Genomic DNA, 25,773 nt, shown 5'->3' with positions numbered 1-25,773 from the left:
GATTTTATATTTTTAATAACCTAAGTATGCCCGGAAATCATAGATGTTTCGAAGGTAAAGACATTAAAGTAACAATAATTGTATATTTGATAGTTGAACGAATTAAAAAGAAAATACAGTTACAATAATAATCGTATCTTTAATGTCTTAATTAAGCTGTTTAAAATTATGATACTTCAGGGAATGAGATTCCAGAAAGTAGTGGATTATCAGAATAAGAAACAAATATTCCACAGGAAATAGATCCTCTCAAGAAAAAAAAAACACTGATACTAACCAACTATTATAGTTGTTTTAATATTGTTCATTCAACATTTCCATAATAAATAATATAAAATATAATTGAAGTATAAAAAAATCATTAAAAAACGTTTCACATATCTGTATTGATCTAAATATTTAAAAAACAATTTGTATGTGACATTTTAATGTATTTAAATTTATTTAGAAGTTTGTTTGTAATAAATCAGGATAAATATATTGAATAATTACTAATTTCCTTTTTAATTTTAAAATGGATAAAAAAAAATTAGAAAAAGATATAGAAATAAATTATTAAATTATTTATAAGACTAATCGAGTATAATATTATAAACACAGAGAGTCTATACTTTTTATTCGGTGTATTTTGTATTGAGTTGTAGAAATACAAATATAAAATCGTATCTTTTAATTTCATTAAAATTTATTATAATTTCTATAAAACATTATTTTTTGTTTTTAGAGAGTCAAAAAAGTCAAAAATATTTTCGGTTGACTAAAATTCAATAACTTAACATGTATAGTTTTTTGTGTTTTATATTTATATTTGTAAAGGAGAGGAGTGGAAGTAAAATATTCATTTGAATTCTGGGTTTATTATACTGGTTAGGTGTATAGAATTTTATTTATTCAGAGTTTTGAAATATTAGTATATAAATTATTATTACGCGATTCTTTTAATGATGTTTTGAAAACTATTCCGAGGAATATGAAAATTAAAAGTAATTACATGGTTTTATTTAGTCACTAAAAATTATGTATTTGGTCGAAATATGTCTAAACTATTGGAATAAATCGAATAATGATCACACCTAAAAGGCTATTATGAAATAAATTATGTTTTAATATATATTTAGAGTGTCTGACAATGTAGTATAACAGTAAATTCCCAATAAGGTAATAAAAAAAATGGAAAATTGCCGTATGAATAATGATTATAAATAATAAATAATAATTATCTCATGTATAAAAAAAATTATTATTGAAACAAATATTAGACGGCTTAAATTATTTTGCATGATATATGCATAATTATTACTCTAAGTTAGTTTTTATATCATAAAATACTAAATATTTCATTATATAATATCTCAAAATATATTTCAATGGATAAGAAATCCAAAAATAATAATTTTATGTTACCAGGAGTTAACTGGTAGAAACACCACAAAAATGTGTGATAGCATGAACTACGTAGAAATATGAAAAAGAAACATTACAAATTCACACCTAATTATATGGAAAAAGTAATTTCTTCATTTGCTATATTGAATTCAAATGCTTTATAAGAGTTTTTCATTCCAAATCACTGTTTCATCTATGTGTATTGTTTGAGTGAAAAATTTAAATTGATTAAATTTATAATTAAATTATAATTATGTTCTGAAATTTTTTTTTAAATTTGTGTTCTATAATGATCCTCAAAGTATTGATATAAATAATTAAATTATAATTAATTTTAACTACAGAGATTAAATATCTATATTTGTGAGATGTAAATCATACTACAAAACAAAAATTGGCACAGTCCGACGTAACCTCATACTGATCCATACTATATTTTATTACATTTGAACTGAGTAAATTTTTGATCCGCCGAATGAAGTCTAATATCAAAAATTTAACATTAACTTTAATTTGATCCAACTTTGCTTTTGTAGTTAAACGTAGTATTGGGTTAACTTATTTTTATTTTTATTATTTTTGTCTATAAAATATAATGTTTAAATACAAACTTCTAAGTATTTTATATGTAAATAATATTATTTCTGCCTTTTAAAAATATTAACAAAATAATATACTTTTATTAACTCAATTTGTACATAATATATGTAATATTTTAATAATATTCCAATAAAATGAATAATATTTTAGAAAATAAAAAATAGAGGTCATCTATAGATGGTTTGGAACTATAGTTTTAGGTAATTTAATAAATAATTCAAATATATTTATAATGTACCTAATACATTATCTCAAATTTTAGTAACCAGTCAGTATAGGTTTTTAAATATTTTCAGTTACATTTAAATTATAATTTACAGAAAAATAGTAGATAGTTATAAATAATTTTTTACTGAAGAGTAACGTTTTTTTTATTCTCACATCAACAAGAAATACGAGTATAATTTATTATACCGTGCATACATTTGTTTGGATCATTTTAATGTTATATTAATTATGCTGTTTGTTTTTCATTTAACTTCATATTGATTCAACCCAACTATGTTTTTCATATCAACATTATAATTGTTCATGAGAAATATTAACAATTAAGAATCCATTCAGTATTAACTATTATATCTATGAAAAACAATGATTTAATGTTATAATATTCAAGCTGAATATTACAATAAATTAACGTTTTAAATCTATAAACTTTTTGATTTTTAAAAATTAAAACAAAATAAATATTTATCCTATTTTGTCACACTTCATTTACAATATTGTTTTTAATAGACAAAAGTTTTTTTTTTGTTTATACAAAAGTCGTTCATATGGTGATTTTAAACCATCCCACGTATTCCAATTCATCGAAGAGTAAAATATCAAATAAGTTTTTTCTTTAAAATATTAACAATAGTTTAAGTACTATAAAAATTTGATTCCAAGCACTCTTTGAAATTATCTTATAAACTACAAGAAATTTGTCGGTTGCTAGATTAGATTTATATTTAAGCAAACTTAATATATTTATTTTTTTTTGTCTTACATCAAATTATTCTCGAATAAGTTCATCATTAAAATGTGAAAGAAATTTAAATTTGTTATAGAAATATTTTGAAAATATTACCAAGAAAAATATTAACTTATGTTACTCATAAACTTATTACTATTCAAAAATTAATACAATTTTTTCAAACAAAATTATCATAAATCTTTCAAAACCTTATCTGAATTGTGCTGTAGTATATTTATTCAATGAGATATTACGGATTAGAAATAAATTGATAAAATAATTTATAAAAAATGTATAGGTCAACATTTTTAGAATATATTTTATTACTATTTAATTTAAATGAAATATTAGTTAATTTTTAAACTAACTTAGATTATAAGATTATAGTTTTTCATTTTGATTTAATTTAAATCAGGAATTTCACAAATAATCAGGGCTTAAATCAAAATAATATATATTTATTGTAAAATATTATGGGATATTTAAAAATATAAGCAATTGAGTGTTTAACATTATAAATAAATAATATAATAATTGGCGTGAAGGTGTGTGTAATGATCGGACCAAAATTCATCTGAATTTTGTCTGTGTGGGACTGCTGTATATAAACTGCTCTTGTGTGATATAATGGTCTTTTCTAGCTTGAGAATAATATGCTGAACAATAGTACGAGGTCTGGTTTGTGTTTAGTATTAGTTTTTTAATTTTAATAATTATACATATCCCTTAAGATAAGCGCGTTTCTATATTATTTTCTTGTTATCATATGTTTGGTTGGTTAACACCCTGTGACATTTCCGATGTAGTATACGTCTAGTAGTCATTATGAATACACATATATTCGTTGTGTTTGCTATTTTATCACGTTCTGATCGTTTGTAGTCGATTTCCGATAATTTATAATGGCTTCGTGTTTTATTTGTTCACTTATTTCGAAACGCGGTCAAATCGATTGTATTACATGCTCTGCATGTAATACCTTATTTCATCAAAAATTCGTTTTACTTAAACAAGAAGATGTTGATCAACTAAAAAACGGTAAAAATCTGGTCTTGTAAAAGCTGTGTAGGAAAACCTAAGAGCTCTATACAAACTAGGTACCACTCAACCACTCTCGCCAACCCTTACTTCTACAGACCCAACTAATATTAATTTAATTCTAACAAAAATTGAATCACTCTCTTCTGGACAATCTAAACTTATCGACCTCGTTAACAAACAAAATGAAAAACTGGACTCTTTCGAAAAAAAATTATCCGAATTATCTTTACAACTTATCTCTATCAAAGAAGAAAATAATCTACTTCGAAATAATTTAAATACTCTAACAAGACGGGTTAAAATCTTGAAATAAATCGTTCTACTCTTAATGAAGACATTTTTTCCGATTTTGTCGATCGCCAGGAACGTTCAAAAAACAATATTTTATTCATTATACCTAAAACACTAAACAATACTAATAATTCAGATACGTCAACTGTAAATCTTATTCTTCAAAGTCTAAATCTTGATATAAAACCAGTTACAGTCCACAGACTTGAAAAGTTGAACGGAATAACTCGTCCTCTAAAAGCCACACTCAATACTACTTCAGAGGTTTTCAAAGTTCAGGGTTCATCTCGTCATTTAAAATCAAATCAAACTTTCAATAAAGTATGAATCACAAGCGACAACACTCCAAAACAGCGTGAATACTTTCAAAACCTACGTATAGAATTAAACACTCGGCGCTCAAATAGTGAATCCAACTTATCAATAATATATCACAAAAGCTTCCCATCAATAGTCTCTTCTACCAATCAAAAACACTTATAAGAACAGCTGGCTTAAAATTATACTATCAAAATGTTAGAAATCTCATGTCAAAACTTAACATTCTTATACCACCGTGAAATACATCTTTTTTTGATATTATTGCTTTATCTGAAACCTGGATATCACCATCTATATCTAATTTCGAATTGAGTTTTCATAATTATACAATTTTCCGTTGCAACAGATCACTTCTGAATAGTATTCATATTCGAGGTGGAGGTGTCCTCATCGCTGTTAAATCTCATTTAAAAAGTAAAATTCTATATTTCAATTTTAAAAGTGTTGAACATGTTTTAGTTCAATTTTATTTAGGACCTAATATTTTTAAACTTTGTTTTATTTATGTACTCGTATATTCCACTTTTTTTGCCTATAAATACTTATGAAAATTATTTTTTGGCACTTAATGAATTATATCTAGCCAATCCAGAAGCTTATTTTATTATTTTAAGTGATTTTAACCTGCCCTCAATAGATTGGTCTCTTTATTATCTCCCATTCAACTGCCATTCCCAAATTAACTCTTATTTTACTAGTATGCTATCGCAATTAAATCTGTATCAATTTAACTTAATACGTAACCACAATAATGTTATTTAAGATTTAGTTTTATGTAATGTTCACATTGATGTCTCTAATGAGCCGGACTCACTAATATCAATCAATAAGCACCACCCAGCATTAATTATCTTACTAAATTATAATCAGTTCAAAATTTTACCTGTCCACAATTTTATTTATGATTTCGTCAAATGTAATTATGAAAAAATTGTAAAATTTATTGGTAACTCTCTGTCTTTCGCTGATGTTAACATCTATGATAATGTAAATGACTTAGTCGATATATTTTACTCTATCCTTTACGACGCGATTAATATTTTTGTCGTTCGAAAATTAATCTACAAGAATCATATTCCCACTTGGTTTTCTACTACTTTAAAGCTATTGATAAAAGATAAAAAAATTGCCCATGTTGCTTATAAGAAATATGATAATATCTCTGATTACTTACATTTCTCCCACCTTAGAGCTAAGTGTAAAAAACTCTCTAAATACAATTAAAATTATTATTTAAATAAAGTTCAATCCTCAATTAAACAAAACCAAAAATATTTTTGAAAATATATTAATTATCTTAAAAATAATAAGACACTGCTTAGCCTGCTAACTTTAGATGCAAATATCGCCGATAATGGTACCGATATTGTTAATCTCTTCTCGAGCTACTTTTCTAACGCTTATTGTAATTCTCAACAACCTAATTATGCTTCTATAAATAATAATACTGAACGCTTAAATTCTAAATTAAATCTAAATCATCTTATCCTAACTGAACGTGATGTTTTTAATATGATCTCTTCCATTAACCCCAATTCCAATACTGGTCCCGATGAAATATCCGTTTCCTTTTTATATAACTGTAGATTTATCCTTACACAAATTCTAATAAATGTTTTCGATATGTCTCTCAATAAAGGTGTTTTCCAACAATTTGGAAAACTTAATTTATTTATCTTATTCTTAAAAACGGCGGCCCTTCTTTAATTCCTAACTACCACCCTATATCTAAGATTTCTATCATTCCTAAGCTCTTTTCTTAATTAATTTCATCAAAATTATCAAAACTTTGCTCCTCTTTCCTTACAAATAAACAATATAGCTTTATTCTTAATTGGTTGACCTGTCTTAATCTATCAATCACTAACAATATAATCATTTAGTCTTTCGAATCAAACGCACAAACAGACATTATTTACACTGATTTTTCCTAGGAATTTGATCGAGTAAATCATTAAATCCTAGTAAAGAAATTACAAGCCTTCGGTTTCTCTGGCTCTTTACTTCTTTGGTTCTAATTATTTCTTTCTAACCGTAAAAAAATTGTTTAACATCTTAATTTCCAATCTGCCCAATTCCACGTCTTTTCTGGTGTTCCCCAAAAAGATCACCTGTCCACTTTACTTTTTTATATATTTGTAAACGACCTTCCTAGCGCTATCAAAAACTCTGAAATTCTTTTCTTTGCTGACAACGCTAAATTAATAAAGATTATCAAAATGGAACAAGACGCAATTAATTTACAATTTGATATCGAAAACCTAATAAAGTGGTGTAATTTAAACTATTTATCTTTAAATACTAATAAATGTAAGTTTTTGCACTTTTACCTAATAAAAAATCCAATCAACTTTCAATATTATATATCTGTTTCCAAAATAGAACTCGTTTCTCATTTTAAAGACCTGGGAATAATTTTCGACACTAAATTAAATTTCTCTCTTCACTCAGAAACGATAAAAAATAAAGCTATGTGAATTTTAGGTTTCATCAAGCGTACTTGTGGCTCTTTTTTAGAACCTATTCCTCTAAAATTACAATATTGCTCTTAGTCCGTTCTAATTTAGAATACTGTTCTTTAGTCTGGTTAAATAATACACTTAAACAAAGTAAAATTCCAGAATCTGTTCAAAATAATTGTTTACGATTGTTTTCTCTTAAATTTAATATTTTTAGGCATCCCCATAGTTCTTACGATGTTATTTTAAACTTTCTTAATCTTACTTCATTAACTGATCATCGTTTACTTCTGCTATCAAAACTTTTACATAAATTATTAACTGGTGTTATTGATTTTCCAGAGCTGCTGTCATTAATTAATTTTAAAATAAATAGCCTTAATACTAGAAACCCTTTGCCATTTTACCCAATTTTCTCAAATAAAAATTATATTTAAAATTTTCCCCATAGTATTTTGATGAACGCAGGTAATACTAATATATTTGATTTTGTTTAATATTTATTATCAATAATTTATCTTTAATTTGTAATTATTTTATTATGTATATGTTTAAGTAAGATAATAGAAGTTAAGTAATTTATGTTTAATAACAAACAATGTAACCAATATATGTATACATTTTCACACAATGTAACAATGTAGTAGGACACAGTCCGTATATATTTGTAAATAAATAAATAAATAAATAAATAAATAAATAAATATAATACTTTTCCATATGTATTCGTACTCTGATTGCGATAGAAAATCGTGTAAAAAGGAATGATATGTAATTGAGTATTTATTTTATCCTACAGTTTCTTAGTCAATGAAACTGTGCTAATAGTTCTTATGTATAATGATTTTATAAAATGTCACTCTAATGCGAACGCTTAACGATATATAGGTGTTCCCAAGTGTAATTGTCTTAGTAAGGGCTTACATTTATGTACGTCTGTAACACTATGTATCAAACTGACTGGTGTTAAATTGCAATTTACGTGCAACTGAAACTATAAGATAATAGTAGTGCTGACAGACATTTATTGTAAAATCGTGTTGTTTTAATTTTAAAGAACATCTACTATGTTAGTTATATTTTATTAAAACGAATAGCTAATAATTTATTTAGTTATTAATCGCATGTATTAGTCTATAAAAATAAATTACTTTTAACCAATCTTGTCGAAGAATATGGTTTATTGGGCTACATTTACTGTATATTTTAAGTGTAATGTAAACAGAACTTCTAGGTTTTAGACGAAAAGTTTATAACACGGGTCTTGATTATTTATTTTTTCAAAATTGGAGATGGTAAAATACTAACAAACTTTTATACAAATATGTATGTTTATTTTTAAATCGTTTTCTGTCATCAAATCATGAGTATAATATACTAATTGAATATTTATAAATCACATTTGCTGAAAATAAATTACATAAATAAGTTATTGTTTTTTTTATGACTTTATTTAGGAAAAGACATATTTTATAACAGTGTAAATCATCGTAATCATAGTATTTTGAATGTAGACTAAAAGAGATTCAAGTTGCACTATGTTCTTATTTTTTAAATCCTTCAAATAATGTCGCATTGTTGATTTGTTAAAAATGTATTATGACGAAATAAAATAATTTTATTGTTAGTTCATACTCCTAATATTTTATAATCATTATATTACTGAACTTTAAAACATTATTCACTTATATTTGATATGATTAGATATGAGTTTTATAACAACGTACTCGCATGAGCGTTGAATTGATTTACATCTTATGGTATCAATAGCATATTTTATGTTTATGTGTTAATAATATTGACTAAGATAATAAAACTTGACTGTATTAAAAATGAAACTTACACACCATAAAATATTGAGCTATCAATATTTTACTTCATATACTCGTATAACCAAGACAAAAAAGTAAAATAAAACATTATGATAATAAGAAAATCCTAGGGAACTTTACGAGTACGTTTTTATTTATTTTTTTGAGTTGTCGACGTTTTTTTAGGCATCAAGGTTTAAGATTAAATGATTCCAATGTGTTATATTTTTCGTGACACTTCACAAAAGTTAAATTTGTTTTGGTTTGTTTGATTTTAAATAATCAACTATATTTTTGGGATGAAAAAAAAATGTTAAATCATAGTCAAAATGAATTCTAAAAATAATCTAAATATATGTGTAGTTCCATATTCAATCGAATACGTATAAGTCAACAATTTTATTCACGATAAGTATTTCAACTAAATTAAGAATCGCATTTGTATAATAATATCTGTTATGTGAATCTTATACTACAATAATTTAATGTACATTTTTAAATAATATGATAGTATGAAATTGTTTATCAATTGTAGAACAATTTCAATAGTGATTCCTAAGTAACATTATGAATATAAAATCATATTTACTAATTATTAGTTGAAACTTGTAACAATTTTCCTACAGTATTTTAATTACTAATGAGCTTATTGTTAATAATTAACAATAATATAATAGTTAATTTAATTTTATTCTTGAACGATTTTTTTTAAATTAAAAAAAATCACTTTTACATTATTTTATGTATTATATTTTTATCTTTTTTTCTTGTGCTTTTGTAGGTCCTAACATATATTTGAATAACTAATACAGTTATTTATTCCCTTATCAGATTCTATAATATCTAAGAAAAATGTCACAAATTTAATAAATTTTATTTTAATTGCCATTTAAATATTCTTTGTATTTATTAGAATTGTAGCTTACAACCCTATAATACGACTATGTAATGAAATATTTTTTTTTATTAATTTAGCTTGGTAATACTCTTATCATTAGACACAATATTTAAATATTACTAATTAAGTTAATTTATATTAGTGTCCAGAAATTGTCATAAATACCATCATTTGATAAATGGTTTTATAACATAATAAAAATATTGACGCCAGAGTATCAATAAAATACAATTATATCTTTTAAATAATTTAATTTATTCTTTAAACGATATTTAATAACCAGTATGTAATGAATATTTAAGACAGATTAAATATTAATACAATTTATTTCACAACGTTATATTTATTAATTATAAATTATTTTTAACACTGATTATATATTTATATTTTAAAATGTATAAAAAAATATTAAATTTATTATACAACTAAATATATATAATCACAACTACGATTTAAGGTTTAATATATAGGTTTAAATTCAGTTTTTAGTCGTGGGTGTTAGAGGTCAATACGGTAATCGTAATACTCGTAACTTTGTCATTATATTATAAATGTATTAGTGACGTCAATACAAATGTCGTACACATTTAATAACTACTAAACACTGTGATTAACCTTAGTCGGCCGAACGATTTCACTGTATTAGTTTGTCCCTACCGAGCCATCTCAATAGAAACCAAGGGATAACCAAAGACAGTGAAAACCGCTAGTCAAATACCAATAGAATGTACAGTGCTTCGTAAAAAGGTACCTATATATCTTTTTGGACACTTCTGTATAAGTATATGGTCTGATCGAGCCCATATAGAAGTGTACCACAACGATGTATACGCTTTATCCGTCTTCTATATGCCGATTACATGTTGGTCGATACGCGCGCTCTGCCGGTTGTAATTTTGTAATCGAGCACATTATTGAATAAGTTATGCCGTTAGGCGTCTTGTCGTGAGTTATCATTTTTATGTTCATTACAACTAAATTTAATATTTTAAACATCATACAATGATGCTTATTGTAGTAACAACATTTAAAAATGTTAATGTCTAAAAATGTGAAGTTCACGATGAAATCGACGTTTTGGCGGGCGTGTGCGTAGATTTATTATTGAATTGGATCTTTTAGATTTTTTTAGATGTTTAGAATGTTTAGACATTTCTGTTTAAGCTTTATTTTTAGTATAGGATATCTTACATCTGATTTTTACAAATTTTTTTTGTGGGAATATGCACATTTTCCTCTTATCGAGCAAGCGTAGTGGTGTATAATTTGTTTGTAAATTAAGAGTGATCTTTTTTTTCGTTTTCTACAACCATATTTAGGATGATGGCGCATTACAATGGAAGGAGCTGCTTCGTATAGTAGTATTTGGTTGGTATATTAGGGGGGAGGGGGGAGGTGAGAGACGCTACGTAAACCTTTTGTCCAGCGTGTTATATCGTGTTATAGCGTGATAAATTTTATGAAGGTTGCCTTGGCATGTTATCGCTGTCGAATATTAGTAATGTGGTTGAGTGGTAGTGACATAGGCTTAATATAATTCGTACGCTTTTGGAAGCGATCAGCAGTAGTTGAAAACATAAGCATATAATTATGGTTAAAAATTAATTATTCTGTTCATAATTTAGAAACAAGAAAAATAGTTTAACAATGTTAAAAAAAAATAATATTTTGCATTTATATATATATATACTTGCATAAATTGTGTGAGGAGGCCTTGTTATTCTACTAATTTGAAATAGACTTGGTACATAACCTAAAAAAAAAAAAATCTGAGACTGAAAAAGAGCAAGAGTTCTCAACTTATTGATGCATATGCCCCAATAACCTAACCCTTTCATACTATTTTATGATGTCATTCCCCCTACATTATTATATCGATTGTATATTATGTTATATTATATTATATTATATTAATTTTCTTAAATATTAAATTTTAAATGTATTATTACTAAATAGATACAAATTGAGAGGGTGGACACTACATAGTTTCAATTAATTTTAACTTAATATCATTAAATATAAAATTAATCATAAATATTATTTTCATGTTTTGTTGCTTTTAAAAAATGTTTGATGCCTCCCTGAAATTTTAACACGCCTCCCTAGGAAGGCGTGCTCCCAAAGTTGAGAACATCTGTCATATAGAGAGACTCATTTCATCACTGCCTATTCCGCATTCTATATATTTTAATACGAAATTTAATTATATAGCCAATTAACTTAAGATTCATATGATTATACTTTTATCACATGTTCTAATAAATTGTGTATTGTAATTTTTGATTGTAAATCACAAATATAAAAAAAAAAATCGCAATAAATATTTTTCTTATTTAAGATAATTACACTATATTATACTTAATAGTTTTAAAATATTAAATGTATACATCATTTTTTTCTTTTAATATATTATTTCGATGCATTATATAATTTATTAAGTTAATTCAATCATTATATTTATGTTTTAAAATTCTAACTATTAATCTTATAGGATAAGATTAACGTTGTTATATACATATATTATAATATAATTATACATTATACGTATTTTGTATTGCATAAAAGAAAAAAAATAATACTAAAAGACTACAAAACATAATTTTATTTTATTATTATGGATATATATTAAGCTTATAATTGAACCTTTTTCTTAAATCTTGTATGTAATGTAATAACTGAGACATTTAATACTACGAATTACTCAAATTATTGAAGTGTATAATATCAAAAACGTCAAAATACATTTTTGTGATCCATAATCTTGTAAAATAAAATAATTACTAGTTTATAGTTATATAAGTAAAATCAATAATATCCATCTAACACCTGTTCAATTTCAATTAATATAATAGCAATGGTTCATTGAATTGGAAATATTATCACAATTGAAGTTTTTAGAAATAAAAATTTCCATTTACACTAAAATATAAGAAATAAATTTTCCTAATATCTTACGATTGATACAAATATAGAATTACTTGGTAAACCGCCAAGAAAATTTTAACATTGATACATTTTATGGATTTGAAAGTTAATGATTTTGTTCAATGTAATAATCTTATGTTAACATCAATATTACTCATTCATACTATGTATAGAACACATTATACTTTTTTTGAAAGAAATACAATAGTTTAATTATATTTTATCATTAAAACATATAACCTATAGAACAAGAACATAAACATAATACTCGTATAATGATATGTGTTTAAAAATAACAATGTTGACTGCACAATTTGTTGTGAAGATTATTTCATATACGTAGTAAGACTTATTTAGTAACAATTAAACTGAATGATGCAAAAAAATTTTAAATAATTTTAATAATGAAATAAAATTTCAAACAAATAATAATATTAGTATAGGTTAGTTAATTGAAAAATAAAAGTGCAATTAAATAACTTTTCGATAAAAAATTTCATTTGAGGCATTAACTTTAATACAGATCATTATAATTATGATATATTTCTACTCTATGTAATAAAACTGGTACGATGAACTATTTAAAATTCATATTTCTTGATCATTTTATTATACAACATTTTACATATCGATTTTATAATGCGAATAGGTGTATCATGTATAAAATAAAAATTGCAAAACTTATGAAGAATTGAGTAACTTTAGGTTTAAATTTCATTTAATTTCTACCTGTAATAATTTATATTTTGTTTGAAGTATGATTGATACTATTATTTGAAAAAAAAAAAAAATATTTGATCAAGAATAATGTATTTAAACTTAATTTAACACTTGCTTTTAAATGTGTTGTTTAAAATTCACGTAGGAAATGTTGATGGTTTTGGAAATAGTTAACCATTAAGACCTCAAGAGTCGCGAATTCTTCAATGCCATCACCAAGATTGTCTTAAATGATCGAGAAGAACTGAACAAAATGTCTGAAATAGTGCTGGCAAAATCAAATCTACCGTATGATCTACGACTAAGGATTGAGCCACATGTTCAAATAGTTTGTAATCAAAACGATGCAATTTGTTTTTGCAGATACAACAATAGCTTAGTAGTAATTCGACGTCAAGAAACCGCTTTAACGAGTCCCGTTTATGTTGTGAATCGCTCTTGTTGTCAGCCCATAAATACAACCTCTGTCAATGAAAATAAATAAACCTTAACAGGATACCGTTTTCCGGTATTTTACATCCTATTAACCACATCTTCCCCACCGTTGTCTGTTTCTGACCTCTCCTATATTAGTATCAGAATGGATACATACCAACTTAAAATGATACATTTGATACTGTATACCTGCATACTTGAAATATTGCAAACATCACGGTCACTTTCATTATAATAATCTGTTTAAACCACAACTCATATAATTTCTAGAATGAGATTACATACTTCGAAAAATTCTTAATAATTGCTATGATACAACATTGTGATAGAATAGCCAAGTTAGTGTTATTGTCGTGTTATGAATAGAAAATCTGAGTGTCAAATAAAGTATATATACATTTTGTTAATTTTTTTTTTCTATATATTTAAATATAATGGTAATTGACATTTAAAAATGTAACAATATTTGTATTTAAAAAAAAAATAAAATTTACTAAGTTTGAAGTAACTTAAATCATTTTGCGCCATATGAATGTTTGTGTAGAAAAATTTGGAAAAATTAAAGAAACCACGTGGTGTAATGAAAATACGAGACAATAATGTGTATCATATCCAGAGATTGCAAGTGTTATTTATGACAAATAACGATTGAAATTTTTAAATGTGATCAATCGGAAAACGATAAACGGAAAAAAATAAAATTCTATAAAACCAAACAAAACATAAATCGAAAAATACAGGATATCATTAAATAATACACAACGTGTTAATTATATATATAACATTTCGGTAATTTATATAGAAATATAAAGCTGGTCCCCACTCCACTCTTTTTGAAACGGAATTTAGGTATATTTATAGTTTATAAAGATTAAATTTATAATATTGTCTGTAATTTATTTTCTTATTTATAGTTCTTAATCTCTGACTAAAAATACCACTACCAATGACACTAATTGTGCAATATAATTTATTGTTTAGTCATTGTGTTTGTATTTATATATTGTTATTCGTTTGACAATTAACATATAATTAACCTAATGTCATAATCACTTAATTATACCGGATATAACTGTATTTTTAATTTTTCTAACCATCATTATGATGGGTAAATTAAATTGCAATTCAGTGATAAGAATGTTTTTTTTTTAAATTCAATGTCAATATAAATGAAAATGTTTGTCAAGAAACAAACTGTTCAAATACCAATCGACCTGGAAATCGCCAGAAATTTAAAGGACTATTCGAAATGATTAATGTATGATAATATGGTCAAATTTTAATTATTATTTAATTAATTATCTATTTTATTGTATAGTTCATATTATATACTAAAATATACATATTGCATATTATGGATATTATATTAATAATTTTATAGGTAGTTCATATTCTCGTTGATCGTTTTCAATATTTTTCTAACGTATAACAATTTTTTTTTCTCAAATACCTAGTCATAATGAGCTATATTTATGTATTTGTGAAAAAAAAATCATTAATTACTTGTTTTTAATTCATATTATTTCTTGATTTGTTATTATATTATAAATAAGATTATCTAGTGTGTTTCAAAGAACCCAAAAACTTATATTGAGCCACCTCAGAAAATTGTTTTTTCTAATTTTTGAAACTTGAATTAAATACCAAAACTTTGAACTGAAAGGTCTGAATAAATTATACAGTAAAGAGTATTGGTTTTTAAAATACTCATAATTATTTTTAATGGATATAGCAATGTAAAATTGTTTATATAAAATATCGAATTATATTTTTGGGTAAAGATAATGAATATAAAGATATAAATTATATTTTACTATAAAATACTAAATTGTACCAGGTTTTTTTTTTTAGAAATAAAATTTTTATTATTTAGAAATAGTTAGAAAATACTAATTTTAGGAAGCATACAACGTTATGGTATAAAAATAGATAAAATAAGTATCGTAGCTATAAATATACTTGTTTAAAATTAGAATAAAATGTCATTATTGGAAAAAACTACTTTAATATATAATTACCAAGTTGATTATCGATGTCTTTTTCTTCTGATAATGAATCGGGGATAAACTTAAGTAGCGGGAACTTAATATTACCTCATTAGCCAATACTGCATTATATTTTTCATTTAATTGAAAAATAATTTTATAAAAATAAAATAAAACTTTTAGTCAAATGCCTATAAATAAATGAAAAATAATTTATATATAACTATTGAAATATATAAGTATTTCTATCATATTTCGTTGAACATATTTACCTATTCTAACCAAACCTCTCTTTATTTAACTCGTTAAAAATAATAATAATAAATTCATGTTTAAATGATAGTAGTTTTTGGAAAGTTAAAGTGATTTGTTCTTGCCATTGGCCATTCGAATAATAACTCTTGTTTTGAAATTTCAAATTGTAAAACAAGAAATATGATTTTCGATCATCATAATACAACCCATAGTCAAACACTAATTGATAATTAGATAGTATACGATATTATACAAATAATGCAACTTATAATGAAACACTATCAGAAGGTTAGAATGTACGGTAAATTTGATGCGTTAATTTCAAGTATGTGTATTAGTGCTTTGCACAGTCTGTTATTTTAAAGACCAGACCGGACTTCAAATTTTACCAAGGGACCGAAGTCGGACCTGACGATGCTTAAACGTTAACAAAAATTGAATCGAACCGACGGCTTCATATTATTTTTAGATTGGACTTGACTAGTAAATAAATAACATTTAATAAAGTAGACTGTAGACCAGACTGTTGGTTCGATCTTAAAACATTTGGGACCGTTTATGGAACGGTCCGTAAGGTTCAGTCTGTATTAGACTAGACCGTACTATAAGATGCGTTTAGTATTATACTGAACCGGACTACCCGACTTTATAAATAAATATGTATCTAAAGTTGTAGGTTTTTTCATTTTATTTATTTATATAACAATATTTGTATTTAGATTATAAGTACCATGATCGGAACCGGAGTGAAAATAATGCATTTGATCTGAGAACTTGACCGAAAAACACCTAAAAATTATTGAACTGAGTCAAACCGACGATTGAATAATTATTGTATGTTAGGACCATACTAGACCAGACCATGCAGAGCACTAATGTATATGATATCTTTTGGAATTCATTGTGAAAATAAATTATTTTTACTCATAACACGTTCACGTTTAATTATTATTTATCCTTAAATTCTATGAACACAATATTAAAAGTCACTGCAATAATTTACAATAATTTTCACATTGAACTTTTTTAGAACAACAGTAGGTATAATAAATATTTTTTCATTGGAACTAAATTGGATCTAAATAGATTATATTATATTATTTTATAACTGTATAAATCCTTACAAATGATAAATCTAGCTCGTAGTTCTAAATAAATGTATAAATAGTGTTAAATTAATTAATAGTGTCAGCTCTGAGGCACATATCTAGAAGTAAAATTTGGGGAGGGTATTTTTTTGAGAGAATAAACATATAATACATAATTAAAAATTATGAAAGTTAACTATGAACAAAAATTACTTATAATATAATTAATTATTATACAATAAAATTAATGGCATGATTCAATCTTGTTTTCTGTTTTTTAAATCTAGAAATTATGTCGTCGATATTAATATCTATTTAATTATGAATATTTAACAAAGTGACACCAGGTAATGTAAACATGTACATGTAAATTCTGTCCCATGTTTGCAAGAAATCATATTTAAGCACCTGAAAGTAGAGAATGATTGCTTCTCTGTAGCTAAATTTACATTAAGAGTAGGTAGCGTGTTTGCAAAAAAAAAAAAAAAAAAAAAAAAAAAAAACAAAAAGACATGCACATTTGAGAATATATTTGAGTCATGTTTGTATATCACCTGAGGCAGGGATTCAAATAATATTATACCCCTTTATACTTAGCATTTCAATTTTTATTCTAAAGCTGTAGTTCTAATAAAATTACAAATACTTGTTTTTTCTGGTTGATTATTTTTTCGGTGCCTCAATGGTAACTATTTCCAATAATAACTGCTTAGAAGTCTCTTTTTTCCAAAAAATAATTGCTGGAAAAGATAATTGAGTGTCTGTTTTCTTTTGAAATACAACAAAACTAGATTCCTTCTGTTTGTTTCTTTTTTTATTTAATGCATGTTATCTGGAAAAAAAACGACTAAGTAACACATTTAACTCTAAAATGTAAAAGACTATTTAATCAAATAAAACAAAGCATATAGAATTATTTTTATTAATCCTTAAAATATCATATACCTAAATCATTCAAACATACCTATGCAATTATGAAATGAATTCAGAACTGCATAAAACCTGTCGGAGATTTAATAATCAACCTGCTGTCCTAAGATGTAATTTGTTAATATTACAAAAAATTAAAAACGCAAGTTATGATGTGATACATTCATGCATATAATAGTTTTAAAATAAATATAATGAACGTAATATTGATGTTAGGCGGGTCATGGCTCCATGAAATCTTGTATCGTGGCTTTTCTTAATTCTACAGTATATTGCATATTTGTTTATTGATAATGAAATATTACTATAAAGTTGTCTAGGACATTCTATAACAGTGTTATAAATTATAATTTTAACATATATTATATGAATTTATCAATTACTTGTTTCATGATAGTTGATTTTTGTTTTATATTTGTATATTTGTATGGCCTATTATATAATTTGTAAATACACTGGTTGTGTTATAAATATTTCTATCAACGATTAATTTTGTATTGTGTTAATTTCGAATGTTTAAATTTTATGCGAATAAAATTAGTTTTATGGTCTACTTATTAATTATAATATCGATCAATGATTGTAATACGATAGAAAAACGTGTATAAATTATTAATTCTGCGAGACTAACTTTTCATCTCCATCACTGCTAAAAATAAAATGCAATTATGGTTAGTTATTTGCACCCAGTGTGTCGATATTCACATCTCATATGCACCAGTTAAAATAAAAATAATTGAGGATTATATATCTTTATAAACATACTCTACAACTCAGTTTTCATCACTTATCACACACCTAAACTAAATTTGCCACTACAATCATATAAATATGAATAAATTGTTGAAAATAGGCCATGCCTAGATACAGTTTTCAATTTGTATCACCATTACACTTATATAAGAGCATACATATATATATTTTTATAGTAAAATATGATATAGTTTAATATAATTATTATATTTATGTATTCATATATAGTTGTATTTATAATTTTTGTTGTGGTTCTTGTTATTATTAATTTAATAATACTCGTACACAATTTATTGCAGTATATGAGAACTCATTTTTTACATTATAGGTTTATACGAGTGTATAGCTATAGATCTTGAGTGAGTTATTTTTTTTATATTATTTTTCTTATCATGAAATCAAAGACTTCTCTGATTATTATTTTTTATTTGTAATTTATATTATTTATGATTTTCATCGTTTTATTATTAATCATACTTCGTATATTAATCTTTGAATCTCAACTACTTTGACAATATTTTGTAATCGATGAATCTAAGTTACTCAATGTTTATATGTTAATATATTGCTATGATGTTATGAACTAACACCAGTCCATTGCTATCTTGCATATGGTATCAATTTCAAATATGTAAATAATTTATATGCTATTAATGGTCTTCTTTGTGTTTAAAATTGTTATTTTATACAATTGCGTAGAATTAGAATGAGGTCATAATTTAAAATTCAATACTATTCAAATATATATGAATATTAAATTTTAGAGTTTTCATTATTATTATCCATTGTTGCAAATAACAATACATCGTTAAACTGAAAGTTGTATACTAAAATTAACTGTAGAATATGACCATTCAAATTTATTTCCATATTTTACGCTAAAGAAATTACTAACACCTAAAATAAAAATTTTCATAAAAATAAACAAATATATAATTTCTATTTAATATGAATTCATTTTAATGTCATCAAAACTTTTATAATAATATTTGTAATATCTAACTTTAATGATTTACTATATCTATGATTTTGATATTAACGATAGATTTTCATATATATTTCTTTAAGCGAAGAATTATGATAAAATGTAATGATTAATACTTTATTTAAAAAATCGATGTAGAATAAAATTGCATGTTTGGTTGCTTCTTGTACAATGAACAATAGTACCATCCTACATATATTTGAACACTTATTTTTGGTTAGACAATTGATAAAAATTCAAATGAGTAAAAGGTTTATCCTATATAGCTAGTCTCAGTGGCGTGCCGAGATAAAAATTTTTTGATGACAATTACAAAGTCTAGATTACCACCCATCCACCCATATTTAAATTCATATTATTCAGAATTCATATATCAATATTTCTCTGCCTAAATATATACGATAATTATGTGATTTACAAATTATTATCCAACAACCACCTACTCCTTTTTAACTTGATGCCTGGGCTTTATTTGGACCTATATTCGGCACGCCACTGGCTAGTCTTTTCTAAAATGCAGTGACTACATTTTCCCTTGTCGTACTGTGTTCTTTAAGTTGATTCATTATCACGAGGTTAATGATATGAAGTGATTAAACTTTTCCATTACTTAAGAACCTTACTGTTCGTGGTATTTACTGCGGTTCAGTGGTCAGATGTTAGGATATAATATTTCATTTCATAAGACGAGGCATTAAAGAAATTAAACTACAGCCGAAAATATAAGTACGATTTATTGAGATGTTTAAAATGTACTACTATACTTAGTGTTTGGAGATTATTAATATGAAAAAATAAGACACTAACAGTAATAACATTATTTTATTTTTTCAGACAATGGCAACCTGGTACTATTGGCATAACTTTGGAATCCATTACTTGATGTTCACTATTACATCGATAAAAATGTTTTTAGGTAAGTATTTTAATATTGAATTTAACTATTTTAATGTTAAACTCATTTTATAACAAAAGAATAATAATTGTAGTTTTTTTAAAAAAAATTAAAAAATAGTCGAATTTTCATTTAAAAGCTTATTCAATTATCCATATTTATTTTTTAATTTTTTTGTAGTGAAGCATTTAAAATATAACTTTTATAATATCATATTAAATTCTATGTACATATTTACATTTTTATCAGTCGTCATTTGGACTATATTCCAAAAATGTTTAATCAAAATTAAATATACTTGGGTTTATTTTTTCATGACTATTCTTGTACCTAAATTTCAAGATATAACAGTATTTATTATGTATCGTACGAAAACTCATAACTAATAATAAATTAAAACTGTTTATTAAGGTTATTAACATATCAGTTATTTCTTCATCACATAGTGAAAATTATACAATGCAATTATCTTATAAAATTGACAATACTCATTGAATAACTATTTTACAAGATTTCAACTATATTTTTGTAAAATATTTAAACGTATTTATGAATTTGCCATCGTTTGTAAAATATACTTCTTATTTTATTTTGTTAATTAAATTTGATATATAATCTACTTACGTACTTATGTTCATCACATGTCTTAAAAATATTTTAATTATTTATGGCGTATACAGTTTTTGGTGTGATATTGTTAGAATTATATTGTTTTATTTCTGAGTGGTCATTCGATGAAACGATTTATAGTGAATTAATTTGGATAGAGCAGTTAATATTTATAAAAAATATATAATAGGAACACTATAGTCCTTAAAATAGAATGTTGAACTTCAAATATCTTAACTTTTGCAACAAATAAAAATAAGAGCATGTAAAATTTAAGAAATTCCAAAATATCAAGTGCCATATTTAAACACCATAAATTTCATTAAAATATTTAGAAACTATGAAATGTCTTTGAACTAAATAAATAATATAATTTCATAGAAACTCGTTGAAATATCTGATTTCATCAAAATTTAATTTTGTGATGCTTATAAAATGTAGCGTGTCTTCGGTATAAATTTTCTTTTTCTGGGTACTAAGAAAATCTTATGAAAAACTTGTATCTAATTTTAAAGTCTTAAGTATAAACATTTTATATTTTAAGAACTTTTGATTTCAAAAATATAACGAATTTTTGTTATTTTATCGTTTTTTCGACATTTAATATTCCAACACTCGTATTGCTTCCTTATTTATTAAAGCTTAGTTTTTGAATTGACCAGAGATCTGTATGAGTAATTATGTATAATATTTTCAAATTTTTTACTCAAAACTAAATTATTTTTTGGACATTTTTAGAAAAAATTTCAGAAATATATGGCAATATTAATTTTCTATAAATAGCTCAAAAAATATTTTGAAAATAATATCATATATAGTGAACAATAATATTAGTTCAAATTAAAATCTCTATGGCTTTTTTTTAAACTTTTCATAAGTTTTTTTGTAATTTTTAAGAAAATTGTTGATAAATTCCTAAAATTACTCCTTTAGAGTACAATTTAAAACCCATTTTATGTTATTTGATGATAATTTGATGATGGTTAGAGTAATTTTCGTTAAAATCTTATTACAAAGAAAAAAAACACACATATCATAGTAAAACTAATACATTCTTCTTTTTACTCAATATTTGTTAGATTTTTTACTCTTATGCATTTTAATGATTAAATAATTACAATTTGTGAACTAAGATTAAACCCAGATAAAATAAATTATGTAAATAACCACCAAAGTTTAAAACTTCGTTTTATTAAAAATTACTTAAATATTACATTACAACTTATATTTTAATAATTTCAAAAAATGATTAATTATACTACTGTAATCCTGTTATATCCTTTTTCTCGTCATAAATGTATCACAATTAATTTCTTCGTTTTAATGAATTCATAAATTACACATAGATTTAGTTAATACTACTTATTCAATTAAATATGTGTATTTATATATATTAATAATTTATAAATATTTTCGATGTAAAAATGAAATGTTGTAAATATTCAGAGAAGTATCAAAATTGTCTATATAATGCGCCGTTATACATTTTTTATTCGTGAATTATTATTATGAATTATTGCTACATAACTTTTTAATTTTAATATAATTGACACTTTGCAATTACTTTATTACATATTAGTGAAACGATTATAGTTTTGATTTTACCATAATATAATTTTTTTCCCTAAACCGAATGTACACGATATCAACTAGAAAGATTTCTCTGATCAATATCTCATTTATGGCATACCGGTTTTTAACAAAATTATACTTATAACATTATATTTAACTTTATTTAACTTGGACAGTATAGTATTAAAAACATATGTTTGAGTATTTAATAAAAATATATATATATATTTTTTTTTTTGAAAATTAATATTATTATTAAGTAATATAAAAACCTAAATTATATAAAAAACAAAGTATAATTGGGTGTGCATGTGTATAAATTAATTTAAAAAAGGTTTTATCTGGATCCATAATAAGTCTATAGTTTAGAATAGTTATTATTTTTTTTAATAATTAACTATAATATAAATAATAATATAATAATACAAAACAAAAATTATTGTTTTTGAATATGTGATATCTTATCGAATTATCAAAATAACTTTTAAATTATTTTTTCGTGTTGTTAATTATATTAATAAACATATTCAATTATCATTATACTATTATTTTTCACATGCAATCGCTATTAATTAGCATAATTTGATGTGGTAACTTATTTCGGGTTCTAATTTGTTGAGAATTTTAAATAACTGACTGCAGTATATAGTTAGTGAATATAATTTGTGGATATGTACTTAGGAATATGGTTTCTGTTATAAACAACGCGTTTGATCCTCTTATGCTGTATATTTTTGTTCACAAAAATCAAATTTGAGTTTTTGCTACATGTTTCTAAAAATTGTGAATACTTTTATCTTGAAATGACGGATATTTGAATTTAAAATTAATTGATTTTTATAACATATTTTTTTTTCATGGTGTTAATTTTTATTCGTTTAACCGTCGATATTAATTTATTAATATAACTGACTAAAATATTAAAATAATATGTTTATATTTGTGTGGAACTATTGATAAATAATGTGTTATCCAAATTATTCTATCTTTTATGTATAATATACATAAAATTTAATTAAAACAATAAAAATAAACCAGTAATGTATAGTTATTTTTATCAGTGCTATACGAGTGCATAGTAAATTCAAACTTTTCAACTATATTGAAATTTTTGAATTTCTTATTCATTTAGCTGTATGATAATGACTAAAATCAAACCTATCGATTTAAATTTATATAAATATTAAATTTATTTTGTTTGCATTTCGGAATGTCTTATAATTTATTATCAACAAAAGTATCACACTGCGAAGTAAATTTAAAACAGTTATAACTAATATTACTTACTATTTTAAGGACCACGGGAAAATACGATCTTATGATAGTTAGTATTACTAAACTGTTAAGTAATGCAGTTTTAAAGTTTCAGAATTCATAAAACTTATAGATAAAGAATGAAATAATTCAAAAATATTAAGTGTGGTATTTACTTTTTAAAACAAAAGACAAAATTATATAATTTTCATATTTTTTTCTTTATTGACTATAATCGTTTTTTTCGTAGCACTTATTTCAAAGAAACATGATTTTAATGGTTTGTGTTCGGTATAAAATATTTAATATACCCATACAAAGTCTGATTTAAATTTAAATTCACGGTAGTTGTTTAAGCTTCCTGTTACATAAATTGCTAAACATCTTAAGAAAATAATTGCAACCTGATTTTTAAAATCAAAAATATTTTATTTCATCATTTTTAATAAGTTTTTTATTAATGTGTTATTTGTACTTTCTGTAAATATACATTAAAAATTATGTTTAAAATTAAATTACGTGTATGCTAAATGTATATACTGACATGGTCAATAGTTGAAATTTTTTTTATTAAAATTTTTTTTTTTTTGTATACTGGTAGTCATTAGTCGATATTATTATTATAACTATCATTAGTTCAATCAATTTTTCATTTCAATTTTGAAAATGTGCATTTTGCGAATTAATAGTTTGAGTGCATGTAAATGCAAACTATAGAAAGTATGTAAAGTATACATTATTTTATATTGTACATAAATTATTATACATAGTATTTACACATATAATTTGGTGTGCAATGGTGTTGGGATTTTATCAGGTAAAAAGGGATCGAGGTGCAATCGTGTTGCAAATTTTTTGCGCAAACCTATTACACCTATTACACGATATTAATCGTGTTGCAAATTTTTTGCGCAAACCTATTACACCGCATTGCACTCTTCCAAAATGGTTGTTTCACCAAGGCAAATATTTTGAATAAGCAGTTCGTTGCATCGACTCGCATCTTTTAAACCCCGTATAATAACGTATCATACAATGGGTAACCATGTATTAGAAATAAATAACTAATACATTTTTGCTTGACCATTGGTCCGCTATTACCTAATGTATATTATAATAACAGAAATAATAAAATAACCAAATATCATAAATATGGAATGGGCGCCCAGGAGGGATATATAACAAAAAATAAAAAAAATATAATCTTAATAAGAATCCCGATATCAAGCTTAAAATGTATAATAGTAACGATACTGATATTATTAATTCAAAACAAAATATAATGATAATGAACAATATTGATAGCATACCGGTGAGAATGGTAATGATTTGGATTATGGAACCGCAGGGTTGCCCAACCTGATGTCCAATGGTTGCATGTGGGGTAGACATATTTAGGGCATGATGCAACCAGATTTGTATAATATATACGTAAGGGTGGTTCTTATTTTTTTTTTTTTTTTTTTATTCAATTAGGCTACCCCCAAAATTTTTTCAAAACTATAAAAAAAATAACGTAATAATTAACGTAATTAAAAACTTTTTGGTTTTACACCATGCTGAAAAACAGTATCATTTTTATGACAACTAACATTTGAATTTTAT

General features: G+C 24.3%; 1 protein-coding gene across 2 annotated transcripts in view; it reads left to right on the top strand.

Annotated features, from left to right (window-relative positions):
• The window catches only part of LOC112694229 (neuronal growth regulator 1-like), a 327,174-nt gene that overhangs the window by 111,138 nt on the left and 190,263 nt on the right, over positions 1–25,773 (top strand). For both annotated transcript variants that reach the window (XM_025569639.1, XM_025569638.1), the window contains one exon: positions 20,673–20,754. In XM_025569639.1, coding sequence (XP_025425424.1) covers positions 20,676–20,754 — 79 coding nt within the window. In that variant the 5' untranslated portion in view covers positions 20,673–20,675. The remainder of the gene's footprint in view (positions 1–20,672; positions 20,755–25,773) is intronic.

The sequence above is a fragment of the Sipha flava genome, unplaced genomic scaffold, assembly GCF_003268045.1.
Source record: "Sipha flava isolate LNK unplaced genomic scaffold, YSA_version1 125_pilon_pilon, whole genome shotgun sequence".
Classification (NCBI taxonomy): Eukaryota; Metazoa; Arthropoda; class Insecta; order Hemiptera; family Aphididae; genus Sipha; species Sipha flava.
Note: the sequence above shows the minus strand (reverse complement) of the source record. Positions and strands in the feature narration are given on the sequence as shown.